This window comes from Rutidosis leptorrhynchoides, chromosome 1, assembly GCF_046630445.1.
Source record: "Rutidosis leptorrhynchoides isolate AG116_Rl617_1_P2 chromosome 1, CSIRO_AGI_Rlap_v1, whole genome shotgun sequence".
NCBI lineage: Eukaryota > Viridiplantae > Streptophyta > Magnoliopsida > Asterales > Asteraceae > Rutidosis > Rutidosis leptorrhynchoides.
This window is the reverse complement of record NC_092333.1, coordinates 511,618,671-511,634,751: the sequence shown is the minus strand read 5'-3', so window position 1 is coordinate 511,634,751 and position 16,081 is coordinate 511,618,671. Positions and strand designations below refer to the sequence as shown.

The 16,081-nt window shown below is 33.7% G+C and overlaps 1 protein-coding gene across 1 annotated transcript; it reads left to right on the top strand.

The window, feature by feature from the left end:
* Window positions 1-14,486: 14,486 nt before the first annotated feature.
* LOC139841503 (secreted RxLR effector protein 161-like) lies at window positions 14,487-15,005 on the top strand. The gene has a single exon (XM_071831719.1). The coding sequence runs from the start codon at window positions 14,487-14,489 to the stop codon at window positions 15,003-15,005; it is 519 nt and encodes a 172-aa protein (XP_071687820.1).
* The last annotated feature ends 1,076 nt before the right edge of the window (window positions 15,006-16,081 follow it).

Genomic DNA, 16,081 nt, shown 5'->3' with positions numbered 1-16,081 from the left:
AAACATCATTTTCTCGCCCATTCCTAGAGTATCTTGTCACGATTACATAATATTTCATATCACAAATTTTGTTTATTCGCTCGTTTCAACCGTCAATCATCCTGTAGTACTAGAAGGAGTTAACAAACTACGCGCTCGTGTGACGACTTTGGAGAAACTGGTGCGAAGGTTACGAACACCAGCAGCAGCACCAGCAGCATAATCAGTACCAGCATCATCGACGTCGATAGTACCCTTATCATCCCTTAACCATAACCGCGCTGTAACTCTCAACATCACAATCTGTACCTCGAATATCAACATCACACGCCTCAATATTACCGTCTGTATTTAGAGTATGATCTTCGTTCTACATATCGTTCTACATCGATTAATTTCGTTCTACGTATTGTTCTACCTCATTTACCTTCGTTCGACATGGCAATTATATAATCTCTAATGTTTTAGAGATCATGTAATCAAGTGCCAACAATAAATCAAATGAGTATAATATTCTATTGACTCATTAAAATTCATAATTACATCCGAAGAAAATATATATGCAAGTATATTTTCATAAAGATTGTAATTAAAACTTCTTTCGTACAAACTGTTAATGATGAGAATATTTTAACGGGTGGGTAGTACCCGAGGAATATTTAAAATTCACATTAACAAGTTACACTGTACATTTTTTTTCGAATCTGATTCAACGGTTATTTACTATCTTACCTACAATTACCGATATATGTATCCATTCATCACAGAATAACCATTTTCATTCAAAATTTCATATTTGGATTTTGAATCATCAGAATCCAACAAGTGGCATAATGAAGAAAACATTGGATATAATAAAATTGTTAGAAACACACGATTTAACTAATTAAAAATTTGTTAAGGATTCCACGCTAACTGTTCCGGCTAACTGTTCCCAGCTAACTGATTAACATTTAATTTATCGCAATTTTATTTATTGTCATTTAATTTCTGTTATTTACTTTTACGCACTTTAAATAACGGGACACGTATGCAAGGTTTCGACTTATCATATCGACCCATCTATATATATATTTCGGAACAACCGTAGACACTCTATATGTGAAGGTGGGAGTTGGCTATACAGGGTCGGAGTTGATTCCGAAATATATATATACTTTGAGTTGTGATCGACACCGAGACCGGTACACGGGTCACGATACGTATTATTTAATTCGAATATTATATATTAAATTATATATATGAATCATTGAACCATCGTACTATTGGACTGCTAACTTTGGACAATTAAAATGAATTAAATTAAAATATTGATTATAACATATGAAACTAAATAATTCTTCAAGCTTGCCACTTGATTTCATCTTAAACCTCATTTGTATCTCGACAATTACAATTCGCGTTCAAATCTTTCATGATTCTTGAAAACACCTCGATCGAGAAGTTGAACCCGCCGCATCTCGTCTACCGAAGAAAAGATTTATGCACCTGAAAAACTCTCGAAACCAAATTCATAGTTTAACACATACCGTGTTGAATCCTTTGTCATTTATTAGCAAAAACAATCCTACAATTCCTTTTCAAGAAGCTAATTTTGTCACAGCCTCACTTTGACTTCTCAGTAAGACTACTCCTACTATAACCTCGATATATATACGTTAATCTTTTGCCATCATTACCGGAGAACCTTTTGTATCCCATCATATTATCATCAGCGTTTAATCATCTAAAAATACAATTTTCCTGAAACCATCTTGGTTTGATAACCGATGACCCAGATCCGATAACTTTGAAAATGCTGACGAAGCAGCATGATGTAGATGGTCTTAATGACCAAAAGTTGATGATATAAGAAGAAAGTGTTAGAAACGCTCGATAGAAAATTTGGTACTAAAAATCGGATTGAGCAAACAGTGAAGGAGACTCTGAACAAATTACAAGGATTAAGCTTGTACATAAAGAATCATGACGATTTTGTAGCAAACACTTTGCTTCTGAATCTAAACCCTTACGGTTCAATCTTCATCATCATCCTTTGACATTAGAAATTCCAAGATATTATCATATCTTTCATTATAAATATCATCAATATTTCTGAAGATATTTTCACAACTATCCTTATCTGAAAACATTTATCTCTCCGTAACATCTGCGTTACAACATAAAAGAAACTGTGTTAGTTTCTAAGTTCTAAAACCTTCGAGTTTAAAATAGGAATATTCTAAAGCAGTGTTGGGAACTGATGCATGAATTAGTATAATATAATGAAACTTGATCAACTTCATTATATTACAGTAAGTCATGTTAAGTTTCTAATGGAATGTGATGATTCACAGTACCATCATCATGTGCCATGTTACACGGCTCTTACATTCTATCTAATCTCCAAACATATTAGAACATATCACCCTGATGGTTCTAATTTTCCGAAATATTATGGTAATTTGACAAATTAAAATCATACCATTACCATTCATTTCTGAGAACATTAGTCATGGTCATTCCAAATCTTACACCTACGAAATTCCGAACCATTGTTCGCTTGGCTTGAGGACGGGAAGAGGAAATGAAAGAAGGAAACTTCAAAATAGAAACTAGAGTATAAATCGCAGTAAATAGGAGAAAGAGTAGAAGATGTGGGATATGGAAATAAAAGAACGAAGGGGGTAGTTTTATAAGTGAAATATCCGACAAAGAAATCACAACAGATTTGCCGCATTAACTCAAAGGAGATCCTGTTTCTTAAATCGCCAAAGAATCAAATCTTATTACAAAAGATTTTCTTAAATTACATGAATTTTGGAAATCAATCATCATCACGTCATCAGTTAAAACGATATCATATTACTCATTCCACTCTCTTTTATGATAGCTTCGCTCGTACGCTTCACATGATCGAAATGTTTTATTTATATCTATCAATAATGATAAAACTTCATTATCATCTCATAATTGTCATGAAAACATTCCTATTGTTATTTATGACAACCTCTACCAAATTTCGAGGACGAAATTTTTTTAACGGGTGGGTACTGTAACGACCCGGAAATTTCCGACCAAATTTAAACCCTAAACTCTATATGAATCCGACACGATAAGCAAAAAAAAAAAAAAAAACCTTAATGTTGAGTCTAGAAAGTTTGAAATTTCTATTTGGATAACTAGTTACTCATTGACCAAGCCTGACGATTCACGAACCTCTGATTTTTTTTTTTTAAAAACGGAAATAAAGATATAATTAATTATATAATGAGTTATATATATATTAACGAATTACTATGTGACTTAGTTATTATGAAAAATAACTACAAATAACTAAAACTTGTTATATATGTATTGAAGCTAAATAATTTGTCAATGTTATCAAAGGATTACATGTATAAGGTAATACTTTGAGTTTAATTGACTAATTTATTTAATTAATTATTTATTTAATATTTAAAACATACTTGTATATATAATTGTATATATATATATATATAAATCTATATATAATTTCTATTTATAATTATGAATATATATAGTAAAATATAGAATACGTGTACATTAAATATCCAATTAATATTATTATACGATATATAATTATTAAATATTACATAGTTAATAATTTGTAATATTAATATATTAAATGAGATTTCAAGAAGAATATAGTTGATATATTAATATTATCATTTCTAAAATGGGTATTATTATTATTTATATTGTTATTACTAGATTATTATTATTTTAATTACGATTTTAGTTATTAATATGAATATTTTTATTATTAGTATTATATTGATAATATTATTAATGTCTTTTAATTCTATTTTCATCATTACTAAATTATTAATTTTTTTTTATAATTTATTAACATTATTATGTCATACAAAAATTAAATTTAAAATATAAGATCAGTTTAATAGATAATATAGTTGTTAATAATTTAAAATATGTCCACATCTATTTCTATTTTCTTTTGTATGTAGCTGTTTAACTGATTCTTTTAAAGGGGATTTTCCAAATTCTGATAACAACAGCCACGTTTTTTATTTCTTTCCTTGCGTACGAAATATTCCTCTTGTCTAACCATTTACGCTATAAAACAATCAAGTGATTAAACACAGACACATTCAATTATATCTATGATTTTATCGATTGCTAATTCCATCTGTTTTTAGAGATCAAAATAAAACAGCTGTATATATATTCAAAGCTCGATACCTCTGTTTCGGTTCATAATATCAAAAGCTTAGAAACAGAATCGATTTTTAAAATCTAAAAATGCCAAGTTGCTAGGATTCAATGTTTAAAACTGTCTGCAAAGTATCATCTTCCAACTTCTAATAACGGGTGAGAATTTTTGAGGTAAAGGTTTTGAATTAAAAGTTAAACAATTGTGTTCATAATAAAAATTCGAGTTCAATACAGTGTTTCAAGTTGAATTACTAATTCAAACAGTTTACAAAGATGATTTTGAACCTTTTTCATGATGAATTCGATGTCTATAACAACTTCTATAACCGAATTCGATTTTTAGTTCTTAAACGGGTGAAACGGGTTTTGTAAGTTGAAGATTGTAATGTTCATGTCTGTTTTAATGGATAAAAGAACTCAATAAATTTCGTTTATAATCAGTTAATTATTTTTAATACAAGTTTAATGATTTAGTGAACACAAAACCATTTTATCGATTTGGGTAGTGAATGGGAAGAAGATGACACTTTGTCACGGTTTAAAAACTTTCGGGTGTAATATATTTCAGAAAAACAAAGGTGCCGGAGTGGTTTGAGTTGTTGTGGTGTGAGCAAAGGGTCTCGGGTTCGAGTCCCCCTTGATGCATTTCTTTTTTTTAGGGTATATCTTCACTTCCCATTATTATTATTATATTTATTATTATTATTATTATTATTATTATTATTATTATTATTATTATTATTATTATTATTATTATTATTATCATTATTATTATCTTTAATAAATTTATTACTAATGTTGTTATTAGTATTATTATTATTATCACTAATTATTATCAATAATATTACGAATAAATATTCATATATAAAGTTTTATCACCAAAAATATTAGTAATACATATCAATTTTTTTTTTTTATGATACTAATTAAGTTATAAAAGATGTCAATTGATATATTTCCTATCATATAAAAACTCTAGAGTAAATTGTATTTATAATTTATAAAGAAAGGTAAATATTAGTTACATAAAAATATAATTGATACATAATTGTATTAATATTACATAAAATATTAACATTTATTAAATATTATATAGGTGAGATTATTTGATTTCAATTAAGTGTTAATATATATTTATACGTGATATAGGTTCGTGAATCCGAGGCCAACCTTATACTTGATCAATGATGTTATATGTATTTTTACTACAAAAATACATTAGGTGAGTATATAGTCCCTTTTAAACTTTGAATATTTTTGGACTGAGAATACATGTGCTATTTTTATAAATGATTTACGTTATGGACACAAGTGACTAAAATTACGTTCTACATGGGTTTGAATCAAAAATCCCCTAGCTTGGTAACTTTAGCTATTGGTTTATGAACTGGTAGGCGCGAATCCTAAAGATAGATCTATCGGGTTTTACACCCCCACCCAGATGTTGTTCTAGTCATTATTAAACTAGAAGAACGGGTGTTTAGTACTTCGAGGTTAACAGAACGCACTTGATTCGGTGCACATATTATTATAACTCAGGGGTACACACTCTTGTTAAGGCTAGTTACCGGGTGCCCACTGCTTGGAATGCTTTTCATACACTTGCGAGTGTATTATGTTTATAAATATGAAAATCTTGTGGTCCATAGTTATAACTCTGCTAGCATCAAACCTATATATCTCACCAACTTTATGTTGACATTTTAAAGCATGTTATTCTCAGGTACGAATTAAGTCTTCCGCTGTGCATATGCTCATTTTAAGGGCATTAATTGGAGTCGATCAACGCAATGGAACCAAATGTTGATGACATCGTCCAGGAGGATTGGGTCGGGTCGTCTCACATACCGATCGTTAAGGTTCGTTGGAATGCTCGAAGAGGTCCTGAGTTTACTTGGGAACGAGAGGATCAAATTAAACAAAAGTATCCACACTTGTTTCCCGATGACGCAAAATAGGTACAATTTTAAAATTTCGGGACGAAATTTATTTAACGGGTAGGTACTGTAATGACCCGCACTTTTTCGATCGTTCTATACTTATAAGATTAATATTTACATAAATTAAACCTTACCAACATGATAAGCAATCCAAATTGTTGAGACTTATGTTTTCGAAAAGAGATTTACACAACGTTTGACCGTCTAGTTTGACCGATGATATCACGAACTATACAATATATGATAATTATACGTTTGTGTATATATATGTATATATACATATTTAACATGATCTAAGAATGTTTTAATATCTCATTTTGTATTAATAACAATAAGTTATAAGTATATTTTGAAACTACTAACTTAAGTTTTCAAAACGATAACCATACGTAACGTTATTTGACATTAATACTTATGACTTATAATGTTTATACATATATCGTATAAGTAATGTATTTAATCACTTTTAATAACTTAAATACATAAAACAATATAAGTATATTTACAAAAGATAGCTATATTTGAATCCTCGTTCCGTTTTCTCAAAGATTTCTATACGTATACCTAGGGTATATGTACCCGTATCATACGCAGCTTCTAGATGTATTTACTATTGGTATATACCAATAAAAATCTGCTCCTTAGCAGCCTTAAATGATTAAGAAACATGTGGAACCAACCATTTTTCAAGTAGCATGAATTATTTAGCAAGAAAACAAAGTTAGGTATCTTTTTTTCCTTTATAACCTAAAAACGTTTTTATGCATGCACACCATTTCTTCATCCCATTTTCTCATACTTACACTTCCATTTCTCTCTTAAAATACTCTTAACATCATACTTGATCATATCCAAGCATTTTCCCCATGAATTAGCTTCAAAAACCTTACTTAAACACCATAAGAAAACCATACAAAAACACTTCAAGAAATCCTTCCAAGAACACAAACTTACTTCCAATCTTTCATCCAATTCCATCACCCTTTTGGTTCTAGGTTCTTACTCCTCTTTTACAGCAATCTTGTTCAAGTAACTTGAGGTAGTAACTTTGTTCATAACCTTATTCGATTCATATATATATAGCTATCTTATTTTGTGGTATAAAATTTTAACAACAAGAACATAGTTTGAATGTTTTCAAACTTGTTTGCAAACTAAATAGATCCTTCTAACTTAACTTTTAAAATACTTTAAGACCTGTAATATAACTTAAATATATGCTAATTTAACAAGGTATAACTTGGTTTTTCAAAGAACATCTTAAAAACTGTTTTTACGACGTTGGAGTGCAACCGGGGGCTGTTTTGGGTTGGATAATTAAAAACCATCTTAAACTTTGAATTGGAGGTTTATTTTCTGGAAAAATGATTTTTACTATGAATATGATAACACATAAAAATTTCATGATTTAACTCAAAGTATAAGTATTTTTAGAAAAATAATCATTTAAGGTTGTTTACATGATGGAAAATGATTAACTTCATAAGTTTCACTAAAGTTTGACCTATGACCTGTGATTTCGAATACAAACTAAGGTATTTACAGTTCATAGTCTTAAAGAGGGACTCGATCCAAGGAAGTGGCAAGTTGAACCAACGAAAACGGAGTTGTAACGAAGAAACTACGACCAAAACAAAATCGGATATCCAAGACTAGTTTAGCTACGAAAATAATTGGAGAAAATTAAATAAATCACATCTTTTTAAAATAACATGATATTTTATATATATGTACTCATAATTTAATTTTATATGGTTCAGGATCACCCGTAAACAATACGAGAAGATTAATCATAAGATCCCATGATTGTACGCAACACGTCATTTGACAACACCGGTACTTTATGTACGCAACACGTCATTTGACAACACCGGTACCATGGGTCAAGATTAATCCCGACCAATACAAATACGATGGGGTTTTATTTATTTCGATGGGGGTTTTATTTATTAAACACCTAAATATGAACCATTAAAATTGAATTACTAACATCGGACTGCTAACTACGGACTAAGAAATTATTAAAACTATTAAAAGTATAATAAGTATATATATGTGACGATTGTTTAAAATGGAAATATATTGATAAACTATATATGGATAGGTTCGTGATATCAACCGGAGACCAAGTCAAATTATATATATCTTCAAGACAACAGTGAGTATATAGTCCCACTTTTAAACTCTAAGTATTTCGGGATGAGAATACATGTATTTTATGTTTTACGTTATGGACACAAGTAACTGAAAAATATATTCTACGTTGAGTTGTACCACTGGCATACTTCCCTGTAGCTTGGTAACTGTTATTTACAGCGGTATTGTAAACGCGAATCCTGTTGATAGATCTATCGGGCCTGACAACCCCAACCGGACTGGACGACCAGTATTCAACGGTTGCACAGTACTTCGTTTCGTGACTACACTTGGTACGGTGTAGTAAGATTTCATAATAAAGGGAATATGCGACGTGATTAAATGTTAAGTATGGTTACCAAGTGCTCAACCACTTAGAATACTTTTATTAAAAACGTTTATATATGAAATCTTGTGGTCTATATATATATTGCTGCCGGCATTAAACCTATATCTCACCAACTTTATGTTGACGTTTTAAACATGTCTATTCTCAGGTGATAATTAGAAGCTTCCGCTGCAACATGTTGAATTTAAGCAAGATCTTGAGTATGCATATTTGTGTCAAAAATAAAACTGCATATCCGAGGAATTGTAATGTAAAATATGCTAGAAATCGTATTGTTATCATCACATGTAAAGTTTGTAAGTCTAAGATTATCGCTAAACGATAATCATCTTTTTATTGTCTAAAGCTTGTATTAAAATAAGAGTTATGGTTTGTAATGTAAAATAAATGCAGTTGTTCTTTTAAAAAATGTCGCATATAGAGGTCAATACCTCGCAATGAAATCATACGTTATCTAACTCGTTCTTATGGTTAAGGACGGGTTATGACACCACCTTACGAGATGCTTTATGGGCGTAGGTGTCGAACTCCAATTTGTTGGGGTGAAGTGGGTCAAAGAGAAATCGGGAGTACCGATTTGGTTTTGGAGACGAATAACAAGATCGATACTATTCGGGACCATTTGAAAAAGGCGCAAGATAGACAAAAGTCGTATGCCGACAAGCGTAGACGAATGATCGAATTTCAAGAAGGTGATATGGTGATGCTTAAGGTTTCGCCATGGAAAGGTATTATTCGGTTTCGAAAATGGGGAAAGTTAGCTCCTCGGTTTATTGGGCCATTTAAGGTTTTAGCTCTTGTTGGTGAAGTTGCGTATCATTTGGAATTACCCGAAGAGCTTGCGGGGATCCATAATACATTCCATGTTTCCCATCTCCGTAAGTGTCTTACGGATGATTCTTCTTGGATGCCTTTAGACGAAATTGAGCTAAACAATAAGTTAGAGTATATTGAGGAACCGATTGCTATACTCGATGAGAAGGTCAAAAGGTTGAGAAATAAAGAAGTGAGAACTTTTAAAGTTCAATGGAGTCGTAGTAAAGGTTCCGAATTTACTTGGGAGCCCGAAGAATTCGTGTTGGTTTACCTACCCTCTTGTCATGCGACTTGGATCGCGAGGACGCGCTCCGATTCAAGTGGGGGAGAGTTGTAACATCCCGTTTTCCTCGAATATGACTTAAGGTGCGTAATTAACCTCGGGTACATTTATTATTGCATCTATGATCGTTTATTTTAGTTTAATGTGTGAAAATAATGGAAAATGGTTTGATCAGGTCTTCTGTCGCGTCTGAATGGGTTTCATCGCGTCCTGGTACGTCGCGAAACGCGACAAAGTAGGCTGAAACGTGACAAATTCATAAACCCAGTTCTGTCAAGGTTATCACGTTCTGTTGTGGTTTGTCGCGTTAACGCGACAGATGTCGCTGTTTGACAAATTTGACCCAATTTAAATGGCATCTTTGGGGGTGTTTAAGTCTTTTCACTTGTGGACGGTTTTAGATCTAGAAAACTGATAAATGAGTTATCCTAACTCATTTAACACATCTTCACCTACACCATATTCAATTTAGAGAGAGAGAGAGAGAGAGAGAGTTAGGGTTTAGTGAGAGAAAGCTCACTCGGAGAAGAAGGAGACCAAATCTCACCCGAATCCAAGTTTTAAAGTTGCTCCCTACGTCTCTAGCTACGTTGTGATTGTATTGGTAAGTCTTAACTCTATGTTTTGAGTTTTATTTTGTTTAAGCTAGGGTTTGGTTCATGTGAGGTTTGTATGACCCATTTGAGGGATAAATGGGTGGATCTTGGGTTAGATTGTTGAAAGGAAACCCTAATTATCATAATCTAGGGTTTTGGTCTAATGTAATGAGGTTTGTAAGTGTCAAAGGTGTTGTAAGCATTAAAACACTTGTTCAAAGTTGAAAGAGATGTTAAATGGGTCATGTTTGACCAAAATTATGTGTTTAAGTGTTAGATGGGTCACATGAGTCAAAGTTGACCTAATTTGGGTAAAATGGGTGAGAAATACCCTAGGTTGTGCTAGTTGAAGAGTATTGGACTTTAATTCACTAGCTTTAGTGATTATAATGAGTCTTGACCAATTTTGGGTGGTTGGTGTAGATGAGTCATTTAATGCTCGGGCCATTAAATGCTCGGGTGTTAGAAGTTGACATTTAATTCAACTTGATGGTGTGTTAATTATATGCATAATGTAATAGGTGCTTTACTTTGAAGTTTGCGAGCTTACTTCCTACTTCACCGAAGACGATAAGGTGAGTGGAATAATTATATATGCACGTATAAAATTTATTTACTTGTAAGGTATGGGATAAAGTTCGTTGTTGACGATACGATACCCTAGAGTATATTGTTGTTGATGAGGGTTTAAAGTTCGTTGTTGACGATACCTCATACGTATGGAATTAAAGTTCGATGTTGACGATGCCATACGATTATTTAGTGACGCTGATGAGGGTTTAAAGTTCGTTGTTGATGATACCTCATATGTGAGTTTAAAGTTCGGTGTTGACGATACCACATTAATGTAGGCGAATGGGATTTAAGTTCGATGTTGACGATACCATTCGTTGGGCTAGCCTTGGGATCTTGAGTACTATGGATATTGTGAACATCATCGTTATACTTATGTTTTAGCATATTGTATTGTTGTGTTATATGCTATTATTATACTAGCCTTGTAATCGTGGTACTTAGCGTTATACATGTGAAAGGTATGCTAATTATGTAACTAGTATGTATGCGGATTTGGTGAGTGTTTGCAAGTAAGTAGGTTATATATATGTATGTATAATTGTTGCACTCACTAAGCCTTGCTTACCCTCTCGTTGTTTACCATTTTATAGGTTCCGGCTTAGACAAGGGTAAGGGCATACGGTTGGATTAGTGGTCTCCCGTTTATGTTGACAGGGGGTGCTTTTGGGATAGTTTTTGAAGTTGGCCTGCCGTTTTGGGTAGTTTAGCCCCAAACCATGCTCGAGTGTCGTTTGGATTATAAACTATCGTTGTAGTGGGTCAAACTTGTATTGAACTTAATTAATGGCCTTTATGCCTTTTGTAAACATTTAAATTGATATACGTTTAAATGGAATTGTGGAATGGTTTACATATTTAATTGGCGCGTAAATGTGTATTATAAAAAAAAAATATCGTATGGAAATACGGGTTGGGTTGTTACATTGAAGAAAGAGTATGTCCCGTTCATAACCTCTATTCAGGGGTGGGCTACTCAACCTTCGGTTGAAGAATTGGAGAATTTACTCTCTAATCAAGAAGCTTTGGCCAAGCAAATGGCTAAAGGATTTGAAAATGATGCAGTTTTGTTTTCAAAGGGAAAGAATCACAAGAAAGGTTCTTCAAGCAAAGAAAAGGAAGAAGAGCAAACTAGTTACAAAGGTAACTATGAGAAGAAACCTCCTACATGTTACAAGTGTGGGAAGGTTGGTCACATCAAGAGATATTGTCGTTCCAAAGTCACAAAAGCAAACGTGGCTTATTCAAGTAACGATGATGATGATGTCAAATGGGAGCAATGTTTTACCGTTGATACGGTTGTCAAGAAGAATCAATGGATTATTGATTCGGGTTGCTCTCATCATGTGACCGCTGATGGAACTCTTCTTCATGACGTTAGAGATCACAATCAAAATCGAGTTGTAATCACGGCCGACAACTCAACTCATCCGGTGAAAAAGGAAGGTAATGCTATTATTGACGTTAATAATGATACATTTACTTTGGAAGATGTTTATCTTGTTCCTAAATTGACCAAGAACTTAGTTTCGGTACCTCAAATTACCGAATCCGGGAAGTATGTTCTTTTTGGTCCAATGGATGTGAAAGTCCTTGAGAATGTCAAGGAGATTGTGGGTGATGTTCTTTTCACGGGAGAAAAGAAAGGTTCTTTGTTTGTGTTGTCCGCGAGTGAAGCTTATGTGAAGAAAACAAGCCAAACCGACAACGGAGCTATTTGGCATGCAAGACTAGCCCATGTGGGATATCAAATGTTGCAAAAGATATTCTCACATAAGCTAGTTGATGGAATTCCTAAACTCAAGAATGTTCGTGAAGAGGTGATATGCCAAGGATGTCAATATGGAAAGTCGCACCGGCTTCCATATAAGAAATCAACAAACCGAAAACAAGGTTTACTTGACTTGATTCATACGGATTTGATGGGGCCAACAAGAACACCAAGTTATAGCGGTCATTGCTATGTCATGGTGTTAATCGATGACTATTCTCGGTTCACTTGGGTGAAGTTTTTAAAGGAGAAGAGTGAAGCCTTATCAAAGTTCATAGAGTTCAAAGAAGCGGTCGAATCCGAATTTGGAAGAAAGGTAAAAGCTCTTAGGAGTGATAACGGTGGAGAATTCATGTCAAATGATTTCTTTACTTATTGCAAAGCTAATCGTATTTCTCGCCAAATGACTTGTCCGGACACCCCTCAACAAAATGGTGTTGCGGAAAGAAAGATTCCTTACCTTGTTTTAATTTGCTTATCTTGGTTACATGACAAAGGGTTGCCTAGGGAGCTATGGGCGGAAGCACTTCAATGTGCTTGTCATGTGTCTAATCGGTTACCATCTTGGCCAGGTACACAAAAATTATCTTTTGAGCTAGCTTATGGTCAAAAGCCAAATGTAAGCTATTTTAGGGTGTTTGGTTCTATTTGTTATGTTCATGTTCCTAAAGCTAACCGAACTAAACTTGACCCAAAAGTTCGAAAGTGTATTTTTGTTGGTTATGATTCTCACAGGAAAGGTTGGAGGTGTATGGATCAAGAAATAAAGAAGTTTACCACTTCAAGAGATGTGGTATTTGATGAAGTGTCTTCTCAATTTTCTGAATCAAGCAAAAATGGTGAAGAAAATAGAGATTACAAATTTATGTTTCCTAGTTTTGACACTCAAGAACAAAGTGAGAATGATGGTGTTTCTCAAACTCAATAAGAGGCACCTAGTGAAGAAGTACCAACTCAAGTTAGAAGGTCAACAAGAGAAAAGAGACAACCAAAACATCTAAGTGACTATGAGGTGAACACAGTCACAACTTGTTTCTTTTCAGATGGCTTAACCGAAGAACTAACAAGTTATGAAGAAGCTAAAGATTCTTCGGATTGGATAAAAGCAATGCAAGAGGAGATTGATGCATTGGAAAAGAATGAAACTTGGGAGCTTGTCAAGAAACCAGAAGCATGTAAACCGATTACTTGCAAATGGGTCTACCATTTGAAGAAGAACTCGGATGGAACCATTAATAGGTTCAAGGCTTGGTTGGTGGCTCGTGGCTTTTTTGTCAAAGTTATGGGCTTGATTATGAGAAAAATTTTAGCCCCGTCGCTAAAATGGTAACGGTGAGAACAATAATCTCACTAGCGGCTTACAAAGGGTGGAAATTGTGGCAACTTGATGTGAAGAATGCTTTTCTATATGGAGAGCTTGATCGTGAGGTGTTCATGTAACAACCTATTGGGTTCATTTCAAATCAATTTCCAGAATATGTGTGCCGGTTGAAGAAAGCTCTTTATGGCTTGAAACAAGCTCCGAGAGCTTGGTATGGTAAGGTTGTACAATACCTTGTCTTTTGTGGTTTTAAGATTTCTGATGCGGATTCTAGTTTGTTTGTAAAGAAAGAATCAGGTTTCCATATTTTGGTGCTATTATATGTTGATGACATGATTATCACCGGAGGAAACGAGTCAGAAATCTCTCGTTTAAGTGATGATCTTTCGGTTCGTTTTGAAAATGAAGAATCTGGGGGAGATTGGATGTTTTCTTGGCTTGGAAGTTGATAAATTAGAAAATGGGTACTTTATCTCTCAAAGGGGTTATACAAGAAGTCTCTTGGAACGTTTCAATATGGGGGAGTCAAAGCCTATGAGTACTCCAATGGAACCAAACCTCAAAATGAAGAAAGATCAAGGAAAAGAGCTCAAGGATGTGAAGTTGTTCCGACAAATGGTTGGAAGTTTAATATATCTAACCATCACAAGGCCGAAAATTGCTTACTCGGTTGGCATTGTTTCACAATCTATGCAATGTCTAACTAATGTTCATCATGATGCAATAAAAAGGATCCTTCGTTATGTGAAAGGATCAATAGGTCATGGCTTGTGGTATAAGAAGTGTGATAATGTTTTGTTAAATGGTTTCGTAGATGCAGATTGGATGGGAGACGCAAATGATCGCCATTCAACTTCGGGTTACTGTTTTAACATAGGTTTCGAGGTTATTTCATGGTGTAGCAAGAAGCAAGATGTTGTTGCTTTGTCTAGCACGGAAGCGGAATACATAGCTGCAACAATGGCGGCTCAAGAATGTACTTGGTTAAGAAGATTGATTGGTGACATACTTGAAAAAGTAGATTATGTTGTCAAACTGAGATGTGACAACGAAAGTGCAATTTAGCTTGCTTCGAATCCAGTTTTTCATGCTCGTACTAAGCATATTGAAATGAGATATCATTTTATTCGTGAAAAGGTTCTAAGCGGGGAAATCGAGCTAGCAAATGTAAGGACAAATGCTCAAGTGGCGGATATCTTTACTAAAGCTCTAATGAAGGCCAAGTTCATAGAATTTCGAGAGGCGTTAGGGATTGTTGATCGGGAGTTTGCACCAAGGGGGAGTGTTAAAATATTGGTGCAAACAAAATTTGAAAATAAAAGCGCCACTAAAAGTGAGTTAAAGTGTTGCACGGATTTTGCAGATTTCGGTATGCGTGAAACACACAAATGTGGCGCATCCCTTCATTGATGCGGCACATCTCTTCACCAAAATTTCCCGAAGGTTTTAAATGCGGCGTTTCAAAGGGATACGACGCATCACCACAAAGTGATGCGGCGAATCTCTATGTGATGCGGTGCATCACTAGCTGATCAGCTGACAGGCTGTTAAAGTTAACCCGATTTCTTTTGATTATTTTGGTGTATTGCTTTCTTGTTGGCATACTTTTGCCCATGTTGTGTGATCTATTTCCACATGTATATTAGGTATAAACATCCTTTAATGGTTGGCTTAGGTGTGTGTTTAATCATTATGTTTGTTCTTGATCTAGTATTTAAGCAAGTGTATTTGTATCATTTGATTTAAGGAAAACCATTCACAATACACAATTAGTTTCATATCTATTGTTCTATATTTTGTTTACTACATTTTCATTCATAGCAAGTTATAGTTGTCTTACGGTGGTCAAATAAATTGAAAAATAGTTAAAGGAGATGGCTTAAATGCGGGTCAATGTTGTCAAACTTACAGGGCAAAGGTTTTGGGAAGTAAAACATTTTGCCGCATATAGTATTAGATAGATTAGGCCTATGTCCATAATGATACCGCAATCCGCATGCGTACCCCATATCTATGCGGGCACCCTCTAGGGTGCGTATGCGTGTGCTCATGTGCGTTATGCGGTATGCGGATTCGTATCTAATGCCTTTGTTCCCGGAACAGCGATTACTTGGCTATCAAATGAATATCTTTTCCATAAT